At 34.4% G+C, this 19,105-nt stretch overlaps 1 protein-coding gene and 1 pseudogene across 3 annotated transcripts in view; one reads left to right on the top strand and one right to left on the bottom strand.

Annotated features, from left to right (window-relative positions):
• The window catches only part of ABCA5 (ATP binding cassette subfamily A member 5), a 79,918-nt gene that overhangs the window by 6,668 nt on the left and 54,145 nt on the right, over window positions 1–19,105 (top strand). For 2 of the 3 annotated variants that reach the window (XM_033181963.1, XM_033181962.1), the window contains 7 exons: window positions 6,269–6,385; window positions 7,357–7,561; window positions 11,178–11,339; window positions 12,483–12,571; window positions 13,903–14,132; window positions 16,137–16,278; window positions 17,962–18,150. In XM_033181963.1, coding sequence (XP_033037854.1) covers window positions 6,284–6,385; window positions 7,357–7,561; window positions 11,178–11,339; window positions 12,483–12,571; window positions 13,903–14,132; window positions 16,137–16,278; window positions 17,962–18,150 — 1,119 coding nt within the window. In that variant the 5' untranslated portion in view covers window positions 6,269–6,283. Of the gene's footprint in view, window positions 1–3,604; window positions 3,627–6,268; window positions 6,386–7,356; window positions 7,562–11,177; window positions 11,340–12,482; window positions 12,572–13,902; window positions 14,133–16,136; window positions 16,279–17,961; window positions 18,151–19,105 lie in introns of those variants that run through there. The other variant, XM_033181964.1, reaches the window with a different exon arrangement.
• Window positions 1,737–1,968, bottom strand: LOC117066598 (annotated as a pseudogene).

The raw sequence follows: 19,105 nt of genomic DNA, 5'->3' as shown, positions 1-19,105 counted from the left end.
AAAGTTTAAAGGTTTATGCAGAATTAATGTTAAGAATGTTTCATTCTTTTCAATCAAACAGCTAAACCATGTATTTCATACTGTGAAGAAAACCAGCAATCAAATGGGTTTGGAAGGTTTTTTTGTTTGTTTGTTTCAATAACTTGAATTGAAGCTCAAGATTATTGAAATTTAATATTTTCATATGATTAGACTAAAGCTTTTGAGTATAAGAAAAATCAGATTGTTGAGGTCAGTCATAATACTGAGTCATTGGTATAATTCGATGACATAGAGTTTATATTTTCATCATTTTTTCTCTTTGTCTTTTTACAATTCATTCTGTAGGATTTCTTTGACTCGGTCTTCAATTTAGCTCACTAATTTGTCTTTAAATGAAGTTCATCCCTTCTTTTAGTGCTTTTTTATTTCTATCAGTTTATTTAATTTCTAAGTTCTGTAATTGCTTTTTTCTTAATTGTCTTGCCCTTGTTCCAAGAATATGATATTCTCTATTACTCTTTTAAGGATGTTAGTTATACTTTTATACACAGTCGTGATCAACGTGTATAATTAGTTGCCATGTACAAGGCACCATTTTCAGCTTTACATGTATTAATTCTTTTAGTCATTTTAACAACCCAAAGAGGTAGGTACTGTTATTGCTGTATTTTACAGATAATAAAACTTAGGCACAAAAACGTTAAACAACTTGCCCAAGGTCTCAAAGTTAGTATGTAGGAGAGGCAGAATTCATGTTTAGTTGGTTTGGCCTCAGAGGTCGTACTCTTAACCTGTACTACTTTGTGCATTATTAGTTCTTGTGTTTGTTAATTTTGGTGCCTTTGTAATATTGGTTAAGATGATTTTTGCAAGAAATAAAATCTGATACTAGTTAGCTTAAGTGAAAATGAAAATATATTGGGAAGATAATAGAGCATTTCACATACTCCAAGGAAGAAAAAATCAAGTTTTGAGCACAGTAGGTGTGGTACATTAGAAGAAAGCTTTGAGTAAGAATGTATAAACTTTCTTTCTTAAATGTTGCCATTCATGTAATTCAGTTTCCTTGACTTCCATCCAGTCTGTGGGTCTCTTAGTTAATTCTGCCAAGAGAAATTTTAACTGACACAGCTCAAGAGTACTAGTAGTGTTGTTGGTGGTGGTGATGGTTTGTGTGTGTTAGGATGGTGCTTGGGGAGTTGGTTTAGTTTTGCTTTAAAAAGTTCTGATGAGAGGTGGAGTGGGTGGGCAGGTTCTTTAGACAAGGCCCTGAGAGACTCAACTTTGAGTTCAGGAAGCAGTTGTCAAAAAAGGAAAAATGTTGTGAATCCATCTACTGTATGAGTCTGTTATATAAAAATGAAGAGTTAAGCATCCAGCATTCAAATTGGATTAATAATTTAGTAGCATTCATGAAATCAATGTGTTTTGGCAAGTAACTTGAGAATGTTCATGCTGCATTAGGTTAGTATTTCTATGTTTGTATTGTAGCAAATAATTTTTGAATGAGTACAGTTTCCTTCCTTCCTTCCTTCCTTCCTTCCTTCCTTCCTTCCTTCCTTCCTCCCTTCCTATTATTAATTCTTTACCAAATGTGATATAAGTTGAGACTGTTAGAAGAATTTATTGACTATTGCAGAAGTTGATTTAACAAAGAGTCTAATATGAAAATGTACGTGACCTAATTTTTACATCATAGTAAAACAGGCCCTTTGGAGAGGGGGACATGGGTTTTTCTGATGAACAGCCATTATTTATATTCGTACCAAGGCTTCTAACATGATGATGCTATTACCTCACATTACCACCATTCCAGTGTTGTTCTGTTGCCCACTAGTTGCCATTTCCACACATTCATCTATCACAAGATTCATAAAGGGATCAGATTCCTGCAATATTCCTTGGGCATGTCTGCCACCACTTAATTTTCAGTGATAACTTCTTGCCCATACATTTTTTCAATTCGGGAGGGTAAGCTTTGCTCATGGTGTCTACTCCACAGGTTACAGATGCCTTGGAACAGAATGCTGGAATAATTTATTCTAATATATCTTCTATTCTTGATTGCTTTTGTTCTGCTGTTTTTATTTTACTCATTGAATATTTTTACAGTATGTCTAATTGTTTAATGACTTTTTTTTACTATGTAAGTAATACATAGAAAAAAGCATGAAGAAAATAAACGTTGTCTTTAATTTCATTGCTAATTTAAAAATTCTTTCTAGTCTTCCTTCTGTGCATATAAAGAAGATGCTCATTTAAACCAAACTTTAATTATATATATTTACTGGAAAAGACAAACTGCCTCTTAAAAATTGTGGGCCAGGCACGGTGGCTCACACCTGTAATCCCAGCACTTTAGGAGGCCAAGGCGGGTGGATCACCTGAGGTCAGGAGTTTGAGACCAGCGTGACCAACATGGTGAAACCCTGTCTCTACTAAAAATACAAAAATTTGCTGAGCATGGTGGCAGGTGCCTATAATCCGAGTTACTCGGGAGGCTGAGGTAGGAGAATTGCTTGAACCCAGGAGGTAGAGGTTGCAGTAAGCCGAGACCGTGCCACTGCACTCCAGCCTGGACAAAAGAGTCAGACTCCATCTCAAAAAAAGAAAAAAAAAAACCTGTGAGTTTTCTTTATCTAGGTGTAGACAGTCTGCCAGCTTGGAACAGATGGTCCTTGTTTTGGAGGAGAGTTATATCAGTGGCCTCACTAGGTAGGTTTATTTAAAAACAAGGCACAACAATTTCTCTGGAAGGTTTAACAGGATTTTTGTTGTTGTTGTTATTTCCCCCAAGCTGCCTTCTCAGTAATTCTTAGTATGCAGAGATCCTAGGTTACTGGGTCGAGTGTATTTGAATAGGCGCCGTGGACATTGCAGTTGAGGCTCTGACTACTTCTATTTTGAGTTTAGCTGGAATGAAACTTCTTTGAAGAATCGAGATAGCTCCAGCAGAGGTACACAAGCAGAAAGGATTTCAAGGATCTTCAAAGGGTGAAAGTATCCTGGAGGAGGGATACTGGACCTGTGATAGTTACAATGATTTAGATCATTCAGTTTTACTTTTTAAAGTAATTTATTAAGGTAAAATTTATTTCCAAAGTAAAACTTCTTACCTTGTAAGCAGTTTCTCCTCATTCTTTACTCTCCCTGGCCTCTGACAATCACCAGTGGGCATTCTGTCCCTACATTTATCTTTTCTGGAAGTTTCATATAAATGGAATCATATAATATTTGAACTTTTTAGTCTTTCACTCGACATAACGTTTTGTACACTGATTTAAATTGTAGCATATAGCAGAACTTCATTCCTTTTTTTTTTTTTTTTTTTTTGAGACGGAGTCTTGCTCTGATGCCCAGGCTGGAATGCTGTGGTGCGATCTCAGCTACTGCAACCTCTGCCTCCCAGGTTTAAGCAGTTCTGCCTCAGCCTCCTGTAACTGGGGTTACAGGAACGTGCCACCATGCCCAGCTAATTTTTGTATTTTTTTTTAGTAGAGACGGGGTTTTGCCAGGTTGGCCAAGCTAGTCTCAAACTCCGGACCTCAAGTGATCCACCACCTTGGCTTCCCAAAGTGCTAGGATTACAGGTGTGAGCCACTGCACCTGGCCACTTCATTCCTTTTTATGGCTGAATAATATGTGTATGTATATGCCACAATTTGTTCATTTATCTGTTGATAAGTATTTGGGCTGTTTCACCTTTCTGCTATTCTGAATAGCACTACTGTGAACGTGTGTGAACATGTGCTCAATTGAGTCCTTATGTTCATTTCTTTTGGGTGTATACCTAGGAGTGGAATTGTGAGGTCATATGGTAATTCTGTGTTTAACTTTTTGAGGAACTGCCAAACTGTTTTTCTCAGCATCTGAACCATTTGCTTTCCCACCAGCAATGTATTCCAGTTTCTCCACAGTTTCTCATGAGAACTCTGCTCTCATTCAAATTATTATTCTCCGTAGGTAACACATCATTGTTCTCTGACTGCTTTCAAAATTTTTTATCATCTTAATTTTCAGCAGTCTAATTATAGTATGTATGGGCATGTATTTTCTTTATGTTTTCTGGACCTCACCAACCTTCTTGAAACTTATGTGTTTATATCCCTTGCTAAATTGGAAGTTTCCAGCCATTAAGTCTTTAAATTTTTTTTTTTTTTTTAGCATTCTTTTCTTTTATAAATCAGATAATATGAAAGTTAGACTTTTTGTTATTGTCCCATAGTTTTCTTTTTTCTTTGAGACAGGGTCTCGCTTTGTCACCCAGGCTGGGGTGCAGTGGAACAATCTCGGCTCACTGCAGCCTCCTCCTACTGGGTTCAAGAGATTCTCTTGCCTCCCCAGTAGCTGGGATTACAGGTGCCCACCACCACACCTGGCTAACTTTTGTATTTTTAGTAGAGAGGGATTTCACCGTGTTGGCCAGGCTGGTCTTGAACTCCTGACCTCAGGTGATCTGCCTGCCTTGGCCTCCCAAAGTGTTGGGATTATGGGTGTAAGCCAGCGTGCCCAGCCTGACTCACAGTTTTCTGAAGCACTGCTAATTTTTTAAATACCTTTTTTCTCTCTGTTCAGATTGGATAATGCCTATTGATAATCTTCAAGTTTACTCTTTTTCTGTTGTGTCATTCTGCTTTTGAGCCACTCCATGAGTTTTGTTATTGTGTTTTTCTGTTCTAAAGTTTCCATTTGTATTTATTTCTTATTATGGTTTTGTGTCCTAAAGTTTCCATTTGGTTCTGCTTGATGTCTTGTTTCTTTGCTAAGATTTTCTATTTTTCATTGCTTTCAAGAGTACTTCCAATTGTTTGCTGAAGCCCTTTAATAGCTGCTTTAAAAGTTTTATCAGATAATTTCAAAGTCTGCGTTATTTCAGCATTGGTATCTTTGATTTTATTTTCTTAGTAGAGTTGCTATTTTTTTTTTTTTTTTTTGAGACGGAGTCTTGCTCTGTCGCCCAGGCTGGCATGAAGTGGCACAATCTTGGCTCACTGCAAACTCCGCCTCCCGGGTTCAAGCAATTCTCCTGCCTCAGCCTCCTGAGTAGCTGGGATTCTAGGTGCATGCCACCACACCCAGCTAATTTTTATATTTTTAATAGAGATGGGGTTTCACTATGTTGGTCAGGCTGGTCTCGAACTCCTGACTTCTTGATCCACCTGCCTCAGCCTCCCAAAGTGCTGGGATTACAGGCATGAGGCACCGCGCCTGGCCAGCTATTTTCTACTTGCTTCATTTGCCATGTAATTTTGGATTGTATGAGACTTTGAGTTTTGTGTTAATACCTATGGGAAATGTTGATATTTTCTCTTAACAGGCTGTCAACCAGGTTAGGTTCAGGTCATAAGTTTCTACTCACATTCTTTGAACTGTAGTTGTCATTTTAGTTTATTTTTCAAAAGCTTTTGCAGTACCTTTTTGGTCTGTCTTGTGTGTGCCTTGCAGTGAACAGTCTGGATTTGGACAGTGGTCTGTCTGTCTGTTCAGTTTCTCAAGTTTTTATCACACTAATAGGATTGGATTTATGTATGTCCAGCTTGAGAGTTATTACAGGAATTCAAAAAAACTTTTTAGGGTGCTTTCCTGAGCGCTCTTTCTATTTATTCCCTCTTCTACTTTTTGCTTCCCTGTGGCTGCTCTTTCCATCCTCCAGCCAGAGAGCTAGTGTTTATTTTCTCCATTGTGTTACATACTTGTGCAACTGCAACCACCATATCCAGGGCCCAATGGTAGGAGGTAGAGAAGAAAAGCAAAAGGGATTGGCCTCATCCTCTTACAACCATAGCTCCATTGAATAGAGAGAAAGGTTTTCCTGCCTCAGAGCGTTGGCTGCGGTAGGCTTTCGTTACTGTAGTCTGGCCCTGTTACCATGGAATTGCTTGTGTGTGGGGATACAGGAGAATTCAGAAAAGAAAAAAAGATTTGCTATTTCTTCATTCTCCCAGAGCATTAGGACTTCCTTTGCCCATTCCTCAATTCAAAGTTAAGTCTTCTTCTGGAGCTGCCTCTGTGGGCGGTTCAGGAGATACCAAAGGAGAAAAAGTACCACTGTTGATACGGTGGTATTTCAAATTCTGGTCTCCCCTATTTCACATGCCTTGTTTACTTTTCAGAGTCCACAGATTGCTGCTCCATGCATTCTGTCCATTTTCCTAGGAGAGCCAGCTTAGAGTATGCTTAATCCATCTTACCTGGGACTGAAACATCTGCTTGTTTTGCCATTAAAAATTACATGCAGTTTACTGCGTGGCTCCAGGTTTGTTTGTTTGTTTTTCCTCTTTAATAGGTTTATTCAGAAAACATGTCCACTGCAATTAGGGAGGTGGGAGTTTGGAGGCAGACCAGAACACTCCTACTGAAGAATTACTTAATTAAATGCAGAACCAAAAAGAGTAGTGTTCAGGTAAGTTAAATAACTCTTTCTTGCAGTTTATTTTGCTTGATATGTTCTATCTTGAAGCGATGATTTATTTTGCTAAATATATTTTTATTATAATTTTATTTTCTTTGCTTGTAAAGTAAAAGCTTGCCATGTTAGCCACAGAAAAATAACTGAATTACCTGAATTAATGCTTTCTAAATGTTAAAAATTTTAACAAAAATTTCTACATTTAGTTAATTTCTAACATCTGTGCTTCATTTTGAGCTTTTAGGCATGTGTTTCCTGAGTTTCATGAACAACCTCGTATTTTTTGGAGTCTAGATTGAGTTGCCCATAAGTATTAATATTATGACACAGATTTGTACCCACAGCGTACATTACTTTTGATAAAGGTAAAAGAAAGGAAGAACTTTGGCTAACCAGCTAGTAATAATTTCAAAGGATGAAAATATATTATTCATCTTCTCCTGAAACTGGTAAAATAATGAAACAGCAAGATGATATAATAGCTCATTTCTCCTAAAACTGACTATAGAATTTAATTAAGTATGGTTTTGATAGTGTACATTTAGGTATAATTAAAGTATGGTTTCTAATTCAGAATTGAATGAGGGCATTTTTATGGTGAATCCATATAGGGATGTTTGGTAAATTGCTTTAGATAAAATTATATGAGTAAATTTATTGTGTTTTATGTCAATAATCTAAGATGTTTATTATCTTTTATGTTACCTTAATTTATTATGTGACTTGAATTTTAAAATATTTTGGAAAAACTAAATGCAAAGGAAAAAATCATATTAAATGCATGTTGGGTTTGATGAGGTGTTCAACACAATAATTCTTTTGGGATAGAATTGCTTTTACTTTTTATTCATAAGAAAGGACAACCAAATTTCTTGTTTTTTCTTAGTATTATATTATCTGCAAATAAATCTTGATTTTTGCTGCTGTTGTTATACTTTGTAATCACTTTGTTTCTTTTATTGTAGGAAATTCTTTTTCCACTATTTTTTTTATTTTGGTTAATATTAATTAGCATGATGCATCCAAATAAGAAATATGAAGAAGTGCCTAATATAGAACTTAATCCTATGGACAAACTTACTCTTTCTAATCTAATTCTTGGATATACTCCAGTGACTAATATTACAAGCAGCATCATGCAAAAAGTATCTACTGATCATCTACCTGATGGTATTGTGAGCTTATATATATTCTATTTATAATATTAAGCCTGTTCAATATTTATCAACCTGCTTTATTGAATAAATAGCAGTCTTAACACTTAGAGATGTGTTGCTCCACCAAAGTATAGTTTTATAAAAATACTAAAGTTATTTAATTCTGTTGCCTTACTTTTCTTGTGAAAAATTATTTTATATTCTTAGTGGTAGGAAGCATGTTTTATGTACTTTTATATTTAATTCTTAGACCATTTATAAAATAGTTTAAGTATACTTGTTTAAGATACAAGCTTTGATGGGCTATTTCATTTGATTCTGACTTTCATATAATTATGAAGCTAGCAATGTTTGGCTGAATGTGGTGGCATTTGCCTGTAGTCCCAGCTACTCAAGAGGTTGAGGTGGGGGGATCCCGTGAGCCCAGAAGTTTGGGGCTTCAGTGAACTATGATCATGCCACTTCATTCCAGCATTCCTTACTCTGGGCAGCAGAATGGGACCCCCATCTCTAAAAATAAAAATTTAAAAAAGAAGCTAGAAATATGTGATAAAGATTGTAAAGCAGTCACCTTTTCAGCTTGTTTATGGAAGTATGTGGTGTAAACTGAAGAAGTGGCCACCTAAAGTGCCACCTAAGTCTTTTTCCTCAATGTGCACTTCTCACAAAGAAATGAACTAGAAAATAGTGTAAGCAGTGAAGTTCCAGTGAACTTAAAGTGGCTGTGAGAGAACCTAAAGCAAAAACTGGAAAAAGTGACTGATATTCTTATACTATTAATGATTAAACAATGAAGTGCTGAATTGTAGAACATAGCAGATTAGCATGTTATTTTTTGCTAATGGGATAGTTGTAATTAGCTTATATATCATCACATTATTGGATAGTACATCATTGAATGGAAAGTGTTAATTATACAGCCAGAAGCCAAGTAACCTATTCCATTGGTTTCTTTCTTTGGTTATTTCTATTTAATATTTTGATCAAATACACTTCTTATTGTTATATGTTAGTGTATCACATTAGGCACAAGTGGTATAGATTACCATGAGAATTTAGTGTATAAGCTCAAAAAGCTGATTAAAATTATTGAAATGAAATTCATTGATAATTCTGAGTAGGAGGAAAGAACATAAACCAAAGAAATAAGAGGCCGGGCATGGTGACCCACACCTGTAATCCTAGCACTTTAGGAGGCCAAGGTAAGCGGATCACATGAGGTCAGGAGTTCAAGACCAGACTGGCCAACATGGTGAAACCCCGTCTCTACTAAAAACACAAAAAAATTAGCCAGACGTGGTGGTGGGTGCCTGTAGTCCCAGCTACTTGGGAGGTTGAGGCAGGAGAATTGCTTGAACCCGGGAGATGGAGGTTGGTTGCAGTGAGCTGAGATTGTGCCACTGCACTCGAGCGTGGTGACAGAGCAACACTGTATCTCAAAAAAAGAAAAAAAAATAAGTCAGTGTATATTAACTTAGATGCCAAAATAGTGTATACACATACACACATTTTTTAGACTTCTGTCTTTTTAACAACAGAACTATGTGAAAATGGGTTATGCATACATACATAGCATGACTGGTAGGATGTTAAACTAACACCCTGTTTATTTATGTAAATCCTGGAATTCCCTGTCCCTCTTAAAAGGCCTGGAAAATCTATTAATTAACATTGAAGTAATACTTTACAAAGCATTATTTTTCTTCTTTTTCTTCTCTTTTTTGAGATGGGATCTCACTGTCAAGCTGGTGTGCAGTGCCGTGATCTCAGCTCACTGCAGCCTCTGCCTCCTGGGCTCAAATGATACTCCTGCTTCAGCCTTCTGAGTAGCTGGGACTACAGGTGCACACCACCACGCCTGGATAATTTTTGTATTTTTTGTAGAGACAGGGTTTCGCCATGCTACCCAGGCTGGTCTCGTACTCCTGGACTCAAGCAATCTACCTGCCTCCACCTTCCAAAGTACTAGCATTATAGGTGTGAAGCACCACATCCAGCCTACAAAGCATTTTGATGTTTGTTACTTCACTTGTTCTTCACAACAACCCAGTGTCATCAGCTAGGCATTGTAGATGAGGACACTAAAGTCTGAGGGTTTAAATCGCCTGTCTGTGCTCACACAGTTAATAAATGAAGAAGTTAAGTACTAATTCTATGTTCTTTCCATTTCACCACATATTTGAAGCTTCTGTAGTGAAAATTAGTTGCTTGTAAACAAAACTTACAAGAAAATATTTAAAAATTAGTCTTATCTGATGAGAAAGAATGATTACAGTATTTCTTCCACTTATCTCCTAAGAAAGGAACAAGCAATATTGGATTTGAATGACAATTTTTATTTAAGGAGGAGTTGTTTCATAGTTACTAAAATGCCTATTTGGTTTCTGAGGATTGTGGAATTTTCTTTATAAGAAATATTTAAAAATAAACGATTCATATATTTACTAAAAAGTTATTTTTGTACAGGTGCGGTGGCTCATGCCTTTAATCCCAGCTAGTCAGGAGGCTGAGGTGGGAGGATCACTTGAGGCCAGGAGTTCAAAACCAGCTTGGGCAACATAGTGACACCTCATTTCTACAAAAATTAAAAACAAAAAATTAGCCAGGCATGGTGATGAGTATCTATAGACGCAGCTCTACTCCAGAGGCTGAGGTGGGAGGATCTCTTGACCCCTGAAGTTGGAGTGCAAGATCCCATGCACTACAGCCCGGACAATAGAACAAGGCCCTGTCTCTAAAAAAATATAAAATAAAATAACAAAGTTATTTTTTAGTTTTACTTCAAGATAGATAAATGCACTGCATTACTAATAATTTTTATAATTTCATTGCTGCCTGAAATTAGTATAATTCATTAAGGTTTTGAGAAACAGCAATTTCTTTCAGAAATATGAGTTCTGTATATTGTTTTATACTATATTTCGTATGTTTATAACATAAGTATAACACTGACACATTTCTGTAATCAAATGACAGCTGAGTAGTGTCTGCATCTTTGTACCATTTTATTATTTATTATTGTTTTGTTGGAAGAATTGTCTTTTTTTCTTTTGTATTTGTAGTAGAGACGGGGTTTCACCATCTTGGCTGGGCTAGTCTCGAACTCCTGACCTCGTGATCCACCTGCCTTGGCCTCTCAAAGTGCTGGGATTATAGGTGTGAGCCACCGCACCCAGCCCCGATGTCTTTTTTTCTTTTTTTTTTTTTTGAGACATGGTCTCACTCTGTTGCCTAAACTGGAGTGCAGTTGCTCAATTATGGCTCACTATGCAGCCTTGACCTCCCAGCTCAAATGATCCTGCCACCTCCGCCTCCCAAGTAGCGCTGGAAGTACAGGCACACATCACTACACCTGGCTAATTTTTTTATTTTTTGGAGAGATAGAAGCTCACAATGTTGCCCAGGTTGGATTTCAACTTCTGAGCTGAAGCAGTCCTCCCGTCTTGGTCTCCCAAAATGTTGGGATTACAGGTTGAGCCACTGTGCCTGGCCTGTCTTCATTTTTTAAGAAGCAAACATAGCAAAAGTGTTTATAAAATATTCCATTCATCAAAATAATTGTAAACTTGATCTACTGTATTATGGTATTTTAATTTGTGAGCTAACTATATTGTTATGATATCTTACAGTTATAATTACTGAAGAATATACAAATGAAAAAGAAATGTTAACATCCAGTCTTTCTAAGCACAGCAACTTTGTAGGTGTGGTTTTCAAAGACTCCATGTCCTATGAACTTCGTTTTTTTCCTGATATGATTCCAGTATCTTCTATTTATATGGATTCAAGAGGTAGATAGCCCTATATAATCATTGAAGATCAATTAAATTCATATCTTTGCTGCTTGCAGTTCATAGTCGAAATTTGATATAGTTCAATATTGGCATTTTCAACTATTCTTACTTGTTCCAATAGGAAAACTGAGAAGAATAGCATAAAAATATTTATTTATAAATACCTGTCTACTTCTACACATAAAATTTTTACTTGGACTTGGGAAGGGGAACATCACACATCGGGGCCTATCATGGGGAGGGGGAGGAGGGAGGGATTGCATTGGGAGTTATACCTGATGTAAATGACGAATTGATGGGTGCTGACGAGTTGATGGGTGCAGCACACCAACATGGCACAAGTGTACATATGTGACAAACCTGCACGTTATGCACATGTACCCTAGAACTTAAAGTATAATTTAAAAAGTATATATATTTTTATATAATATCCATTTTGATTTGATACACTTGTATATATTAAAAACAATAGCATAACACAAAACTGCATTTTGGGTTATATGACTTTCTAAATCTCTAGGTTTTTCATGTAATTGTTTTTACTTATGTAAAAATATTTTAAAATCTTTGTTATGTACAAATCTTTAAAATCTTAAGGTCTTCTACTAGTGAACTTTATTAGTTTTATATTTGAAACATGGGAAACAACCTTTGGTTGTTTAAACCTATGAAGAAATATTATCAACCACAAACATATATTGAGCAGTGTTAAAGTCACTATGCTAAATACTGAATTTGTGACTTTATTTCAAAAAGCCCTTCTGAAAATTCTTTTTTCCTGTTTGCTTAACTTTGACTTTTCCTTGCTTCTGGAAGTGCTTTGGAGCTAAGTCATGTAGAGTGATTTACTTTAAAACAAAAAAGTAACTTGTTTTAAATAACTATAATTAATTTCTTTCTTTACGTTTTTATTCATTCACTATTTAGTATTCTAACACATGTAACTTTTATTTCAAAATTTCAAGTAAATGATCAGAAATCTTATAGGTATTATTTACCTTTGAAAGTCAGTAGCTTATTTCTTTGGTCCTGTAGAGATTGATTGATTATATTATTTTGGTCACTCTCCATATAATATCTTTAAAACAATGCACTTGCATGTTGTACAGAATCTTAGATCTCATATTCTTCCCCCCATAGCTGGCTGTTCAAAATCATGTGAGGCTGCTCAGTACTGGTCCTCAGGTTTCACAGTTTTACAAGCATCCATAGATGCTGCCATTATACAGGTAAATATGATAAAGGAAGAAATACAAAAACGACACCATTTTAAAATAAGTATTTCCTAATTCTTTACAGTAGTATTTGGTTTGACTACTGTCAAATGTATAAAATATGTAACTTACTACAACTCCTTTAAGATAAAAGAGAAAAAAGAAGTCATATTTTCTGATTTGGTACTTTTTGTTGTGTTTCATATTTTAGCAGAAAAACTAGCCATGAAATTTATTTTTAAAAATCTTACCTTTGTGTCTGGGCTAGATAGCAGTAGACGAAGTTACCTTAGAATTCAAACTATTCAAGTTAACCGTATTTCATTCTTCCATGTTCTGTATGGATCTGTGGCTTTTTTTTTTTTCCATTTGCTCTTTCTAATTGAACTTACTATACTACAAAATTTACTGTGCTACAAAATATTGTAAAGTCAAAATCTATATCAACCATCTTCTCTACTAAACTATATGTTTAAAGTATGTATAAATAATGATAGAACCTGAATCAAAATCTGAACAGGAGTCTTATCTTTGTTGTTACACTGCTATGTAGTAAAATGACTATAATAATAATACTTGACAGCATTGTCGTAAGAACCAAATGAGATGATTTATGTAGAATTGTCTTGTAAACTTTTGCAGTATAGTCTAAACATATTAGGGACATGTAATGTTGCACAAATTCAATAATACAGAAATTTAAGGTAAAGATAGCGAAATACAGATCTATTACATTTATGTTGTTGTATTACCTATTTGTGTTTTGGCCAAAGTTTTTAGCCATCCACAGCCCAGACCACACTGGATGAATAGGCAGGACAGATTTCAATTTAGGCATTAACTGGAATGTTAGAAGTATTATGTGGCATAAATAGTTTTATTATTTGTGCTATATGTGCTGCATATATAGACTTTAAAGCAATAGAAGGGCATGGTATTTAGAAGAACATTTTTTAAACAATCATAGGAATGATGGCACTAATAATCACTCCTAAATTCCTAAATTTTGAAGATGTATATTTTTCCTAAGATACATATAATTAATTGTCTGCTTAAGATGATAATTGTGCAATTTTATTTTATTTGACAAATTATTTAATCAAAATTTATACACTTACCAACTTTAAACTTTAAACTTTGTGGTATACTTTTAGAATAAATTGAAAGCAATATTCTACTCTGAATTATGATATTGGGGTCACTCACTTTATTTCAGGTATGTAGCTTTTTGAGGATTGTATTTGTACTAGGTTATTGACCAAATTTAGGGATACAGCTGTCCCATTTTACTAGGGGCTACTATCATAACTAAATTAATTTAATGTATTTACATTTTCTAATTATAGTTGAAGACCAATGTTTCTCTTTGGAAGGAGCTGGAGTCAACTAAAGCTGTTATTATGGAAGAAACTGCTGTTGTAGAAATAGATACCTTTCCCCGAGGAGTAATTTTAATATACCTAGTTATAGCATTTTCACCTTTTGGATACTTTTTGGCAATTCATATCGTAGCAGAAAAAGAAAAAAAAATAAAAGAATTTTTAAAGATAATGGGACTTCATGATACTGCCTTTTGGTATGTTATTAAAAATTTATTACTTAATGTAATTAAAAATTGTATTAAATATACAGATTTTCAAAATTGTAATTTTGATGTTTACCTAAGTTGATGAAGTGCTTATCCTATTTTCTTACAATGATCGCCTTAGTCTTGGAATTTGAGATTAGTCAACAAGTTTCAACAACTAATTGGCTTCATTTAACATAAGGGATGACGAATGTCAAAAGCTTATGTTGACAATATGTGTTTAAATTTTATTTCACATTTTGTTTGAATCATGGGCACACTCGTGTATATTTCAGAGTATTTCAATATACTCATGTATATTTCTGTGTATTTCAGAGTTCAGGAAATGTGAAATCTTAAAACATTAGAAATTAATAATTGCCTGTTACAGTTCTTCCATAATATAGCATATATATAATATTAAACATTTAGTTACAGTGATTAAAGTCTGTGTATGTGGTATATGGACTTTTTTCCCTCAGAAGTTTTAGTTACTTGGGTGAATTAAGATGAATATGGAAGTAATGTTAGAGAAAGAAATGAGAAAAACATGTTTTCACTAGTGACCTTTAATGTATCAGCATTTTATACAGTGATAATTTTACAAAGGCTTGCATTTTTATAAATAATTCTAAGTGTAGTTTCCTTACTCTTTTCACTATGTAGTGAAGTTCATTCTGGGGGGAAGGTTATATAACAATTACAATATAACAATTAATTATACACTTTTTTTACACTTTATTTTTTTTTTTTTTACTTTTTTACACTTTCTTTTTACTTTACACTTCACTTTTTAAATTATAACAATTACAATATAACAATTAATTACACACTTTACGTAATGGGATTATTGTATGTAACATATGTCCTTTGCTTGTTTTTCTTTCATTTGTTATTTTAGAAATTATTGGTTTTGGATTTTTTTTTTTTTTTTTTTTTGAGACAGGATCTTGCCCTGTCACCTAGGCTGGAGTACAGTAGCATGATCATGGGTCACTGTGGCCTCAAACTCCCAGGCTCAAGAGATTCTCCCACCTCAGTCTGACAAGTAATTGGGACTACAGGTGCATGCTGCCATGCCCAAGTAATTTTTAAACTTTTTGTAGGGACGGGGGTCTTGCCATGTTGTGCAGGCTGGTCTCAAAGTCTTGGCCTGAAGTGATCCTCTCACCTTGGCCTCCCAAAGTGCTGGGATTACAGGCATGAGCCACTGTGCCTGGCCAATGGATTGGGTTTTAACATTTATTGGGTTATTAAAGTATTTTATGGAGAATCGGTAGCTGGAAGAATTTAGGCAAATCATTCTCTTGGGGTCTCAGTTTTGCCTCAGTAAAATGATGGATTCAATTTTGATAATTTCGCTACCTTTTTTAGCCTTCACTCAGTGATTTTATGACATCATCAAATCCTGAGCTAACTTGAAAAAATGTGTGAAATAAAACTTAATATTGCAGCAGTTCCATTGAGCTCTGATTTGTAAAGAAGTCTTGAGTAAAAATAGTGATTTCATTACTGATCTTGTTTATTTCACATTGTGTAATTGTAGTAATTATGTCATTGATTAGTGAGTTAAGGTAGCCTTTATTGTTTATAGTTACAGAAGCCATCAGAAGTTTAATTGTAGCACATGCCATAAAGAAAATTGTTATCTTGACTCGCTAAACTCTTACATTTTAAGAAAATCAGAGACGTTCTGTGCTATTGAACTTTTGAGAATATTAGATTTAAATTAATTATGAATTACTATGCATTTTGAAAGCTTTTTTTTTTTAACTCTGGAAGATAGCATTTTTTTTTTTTTTTACCAGATTACACTTTTACCTATCACTTAACCAATACTATATTTTAAATTACTTTTGACTATTAATTTTCAATACATAAGCATATACAGAAATGAACAGTGACTTAATTTTAAGAATAAAATAACTAAAATCTAAAATTTTGTTTAAAATGATTTTTTAACTGTCTAAGCCTATGCATTTGACCATAAATATATCTGTATTCTCATTTTAGGCTTTCCTGGGTTCTTCTATATACAAGTTTAATTTTTCTTATGTCCCTTCTTATGGCAGTCATTGCAACAGCTTCTTTGTTATTTCCTCAAAGTAGCAGCATTGTGATATTTCTGCTTTTTTTCCTTTATGGATTATCATCTGTAAGTATTTTAACTTGTGATAGGAATAAAGAGTTGTCAAAATGTTTGATAATATAGCAAAGTCTTTTTCTTCAGTTTACTTATAGTCAATTTGCCATGAAAGACAGATTTTAGTGATTGATAAGTGACTTCATAAATAAATGATGTAGCATCACTGTATCCCTGTCTTTTTAGGAACGTTACAAAATAGTGTTAGGTTTAGATTTAGCTTTTGCCATATAATGTATTTCACATACAACTCCTCTGAGTCTATCTGTTACTGTCTTTATATAATGATGTATATAATTAAGACTGTCGAGTATTGGACTACTTTTGTTAATCTTCATGAAATCCTTACTCTTTCAAGTTAATTTATGCTCCAGGATGATGATTTTTAAAGATATGTCTTTGCAAATGTAACTCTTTAGCAGTCTTGATATTCATTTCGTATATTGGCTGAATAATGAGTTTTAACAACCAGCCTTTGTTTTAAGTGGTTCCATCTTCCATTCTGATTGGTTTATGTGCCAACCCTGTATCAGTTGTTAAATTTTTGGCTCTCATTTCTGCTCTTTAAAATGATAAATTGCAGATAACTAACATACTTCTATATGTAATTGCTGTTTTTTTTTTTCTTTTTTTAATGTTTAGTTTTACTTTTTTGAGACAGGGTCTTGCTCTGTGGCCCAGGCTGGAGTGCAGTGGCACCCTCATGGCTCATTGCAGCCTTGACCTCCCAAGGTCAAGCAATCCTTCAACCTCAGCTTCCTGAGTAGCTGGGACTACAGTTGTGTGCCACCACACCTGGCTAATTTTTGTATTATTATTTTTTAAATTTGTAGAGTTGAGGTATTCCTATGTGTCCAAGTTTGGTCTTGAACTCTGGGCTCAAGTGATCCACTTGCCTTGGCCTCCCAAAGTGCTGGAATTACATGAGTGAGCCACTGCAGCAAGCCTTCTGTTTTTTTTTTTTTTCTTCTTCTCTTTAAACTGACTTTTTATCTTATGAATAAATTAAGTTTAAAAGATGGGTCTTGTACTTAAAGTTTTTGTTGATTTATTTTGTTCACATATTTTATGCAGCTTATTGCAGAAACACATGGCTATTTATGGTTTCTATAATGTAGAGGTGGTCATGTTTACCTATGATACAGATAAAAATACAATCTTTAATATTTGTTAATTTAAGGCCAGGTATGGTGGCTCACACCTGTAATCCCAGCACTTTGGGAGGCCAGGGCAGGAGGATTGCTTGAGGCAAGGAATTTGAGACCAGCTTGGGCAACATGGTGAAACCCTGTCTCTACCAAAAAAATAGTAAAATGCTGGACATGGTGCCCCACATCTGTAATCCCAGCTACACGGGAGGCTGAGGTGGGAGGATCACCTGAACCCAGGAGGTAGAGGTTGCAGTGAGCCAAGATCGCACCACTGAACTTCAGCTAGGGTGACAGAGCAAGACCCTGTCTCAAAAACAAAAACAAAAAACAAACACAAAAATATTTGTTAGTTTAAATTTTTAAGAGGTATATCACTATTTGTATGAAAATAAAATATCTTACCACAGCATTTAGAAATTATAGTTGTATTTTAATGAATGTATTTTTCATGAAAATAACTTGTTCTTTCAGAAGCAAACTTTAATTTTGTTTTCATACCAGTGTGTATGAACATTGCACTAACCTTAATATTTGTATTTTATAGGTATTTTTTGCTTTAATGCTGACACCTCTTTTTAAAAAATCAAAACATGTGGGAATAGTTGAATTTTTTATCACTGTGGCTTTTGGATTTATTGGCCTTATAATAATCCTCATAGAAAGTTTTCCCAAATCGTTAGTGTGGCTTTTCAGTCCTTTCTGTCACTGTACTTTTGTGATTGGTATCGCACAGGTAGGTAATATATTAATCTTGCATTCACTAAATATTTTCTTTCTGTTTTATGTAGCTTCTTATACTCACATGAATACTACCTTTGATTTACCAAAAAAATTATTTTAAAATTTTAGCATGAGAAATAAATGATTTCTAGAGTATATTTTACATCTAGTTTTATTTATGTTTGTCCAATTTTAAGTTTTTAGTTAAATGTTCTGTTTATAAATTTTTCACTTTTTACTTCAGTGTATCTCAGTAATTTGTTTCATTGCAGAAACTCTGTTTGATAGTAACGTGTTTAAATGTCAAGTAGTTCTTATTGCCTATGGCCTGGTTATATTGCTATCATTTGTACATTTATCTCAGAAGAACGTGTGGGAGAAAATTGTGTGTGGAGCAGAACAAATTTACTGTGAGTGTAGTGCTGGAATAAGTAGGTCTGGTGGATTTTGTTGGCCTAGGCTTCAGGAATTGTCATTCTAAATAACATTCAGACTTTTAAATATTATTTTTATTAGTCCTTACAGAGGTAGTCAGGTTCTAAATGAAAGAAGGCTTATAAGAAATGGCTTTATAGTGGAACATAAATTTGGCTAATATACAAATAAAATATAATTACTAAATATAAGAAATATAATTACTGAATATAATTACTAAATATAAGAAATTACTCATGTTAGTTGGATAGAAATTCTGATTTATGAGATATAATTAAATATTGAGTTAATCATTTTACTTGTTTGAGACCTAAGAGTGATTGTTACACATTTTGAGAGTTCATTGAGTCCCCGAGTCCACATTCTCTAGGAACACAGAATTATAGATTCGTAGGTTTGTGTTGTGAGTGGGATGGCCTTTCAGTGTCATTGAATTTATCTTCTTCATTTTATAGGTGAGGGACCTGAAGCCTAGAATAATATAATTAAAGCGTATTCACTTAATGGCAGGGCTAGGACCTAAATGAGGCTTC

Source organism: Trachypithecus francoisi, unplaced genomic scaffold, assembly GCF_009764315.1.
Source record: "Trachypithecus francoisi isolate TF-2019V2 unplaced genomic scaffold, Tfra_2.0 Lachesis_group20, whole genome shotgun sequence".
NCBI lineage: Eukaryota > Metazoa > Chordata > Mammalia > Primates > Cercopithecidae > Trachypithecus > Trachypithecus francoisi.
The sequence above is the reverse complement of the archived record's forward strand: the minus strand, read 5'-3'. Positions and strand labels throughout refer to the sequence as shown.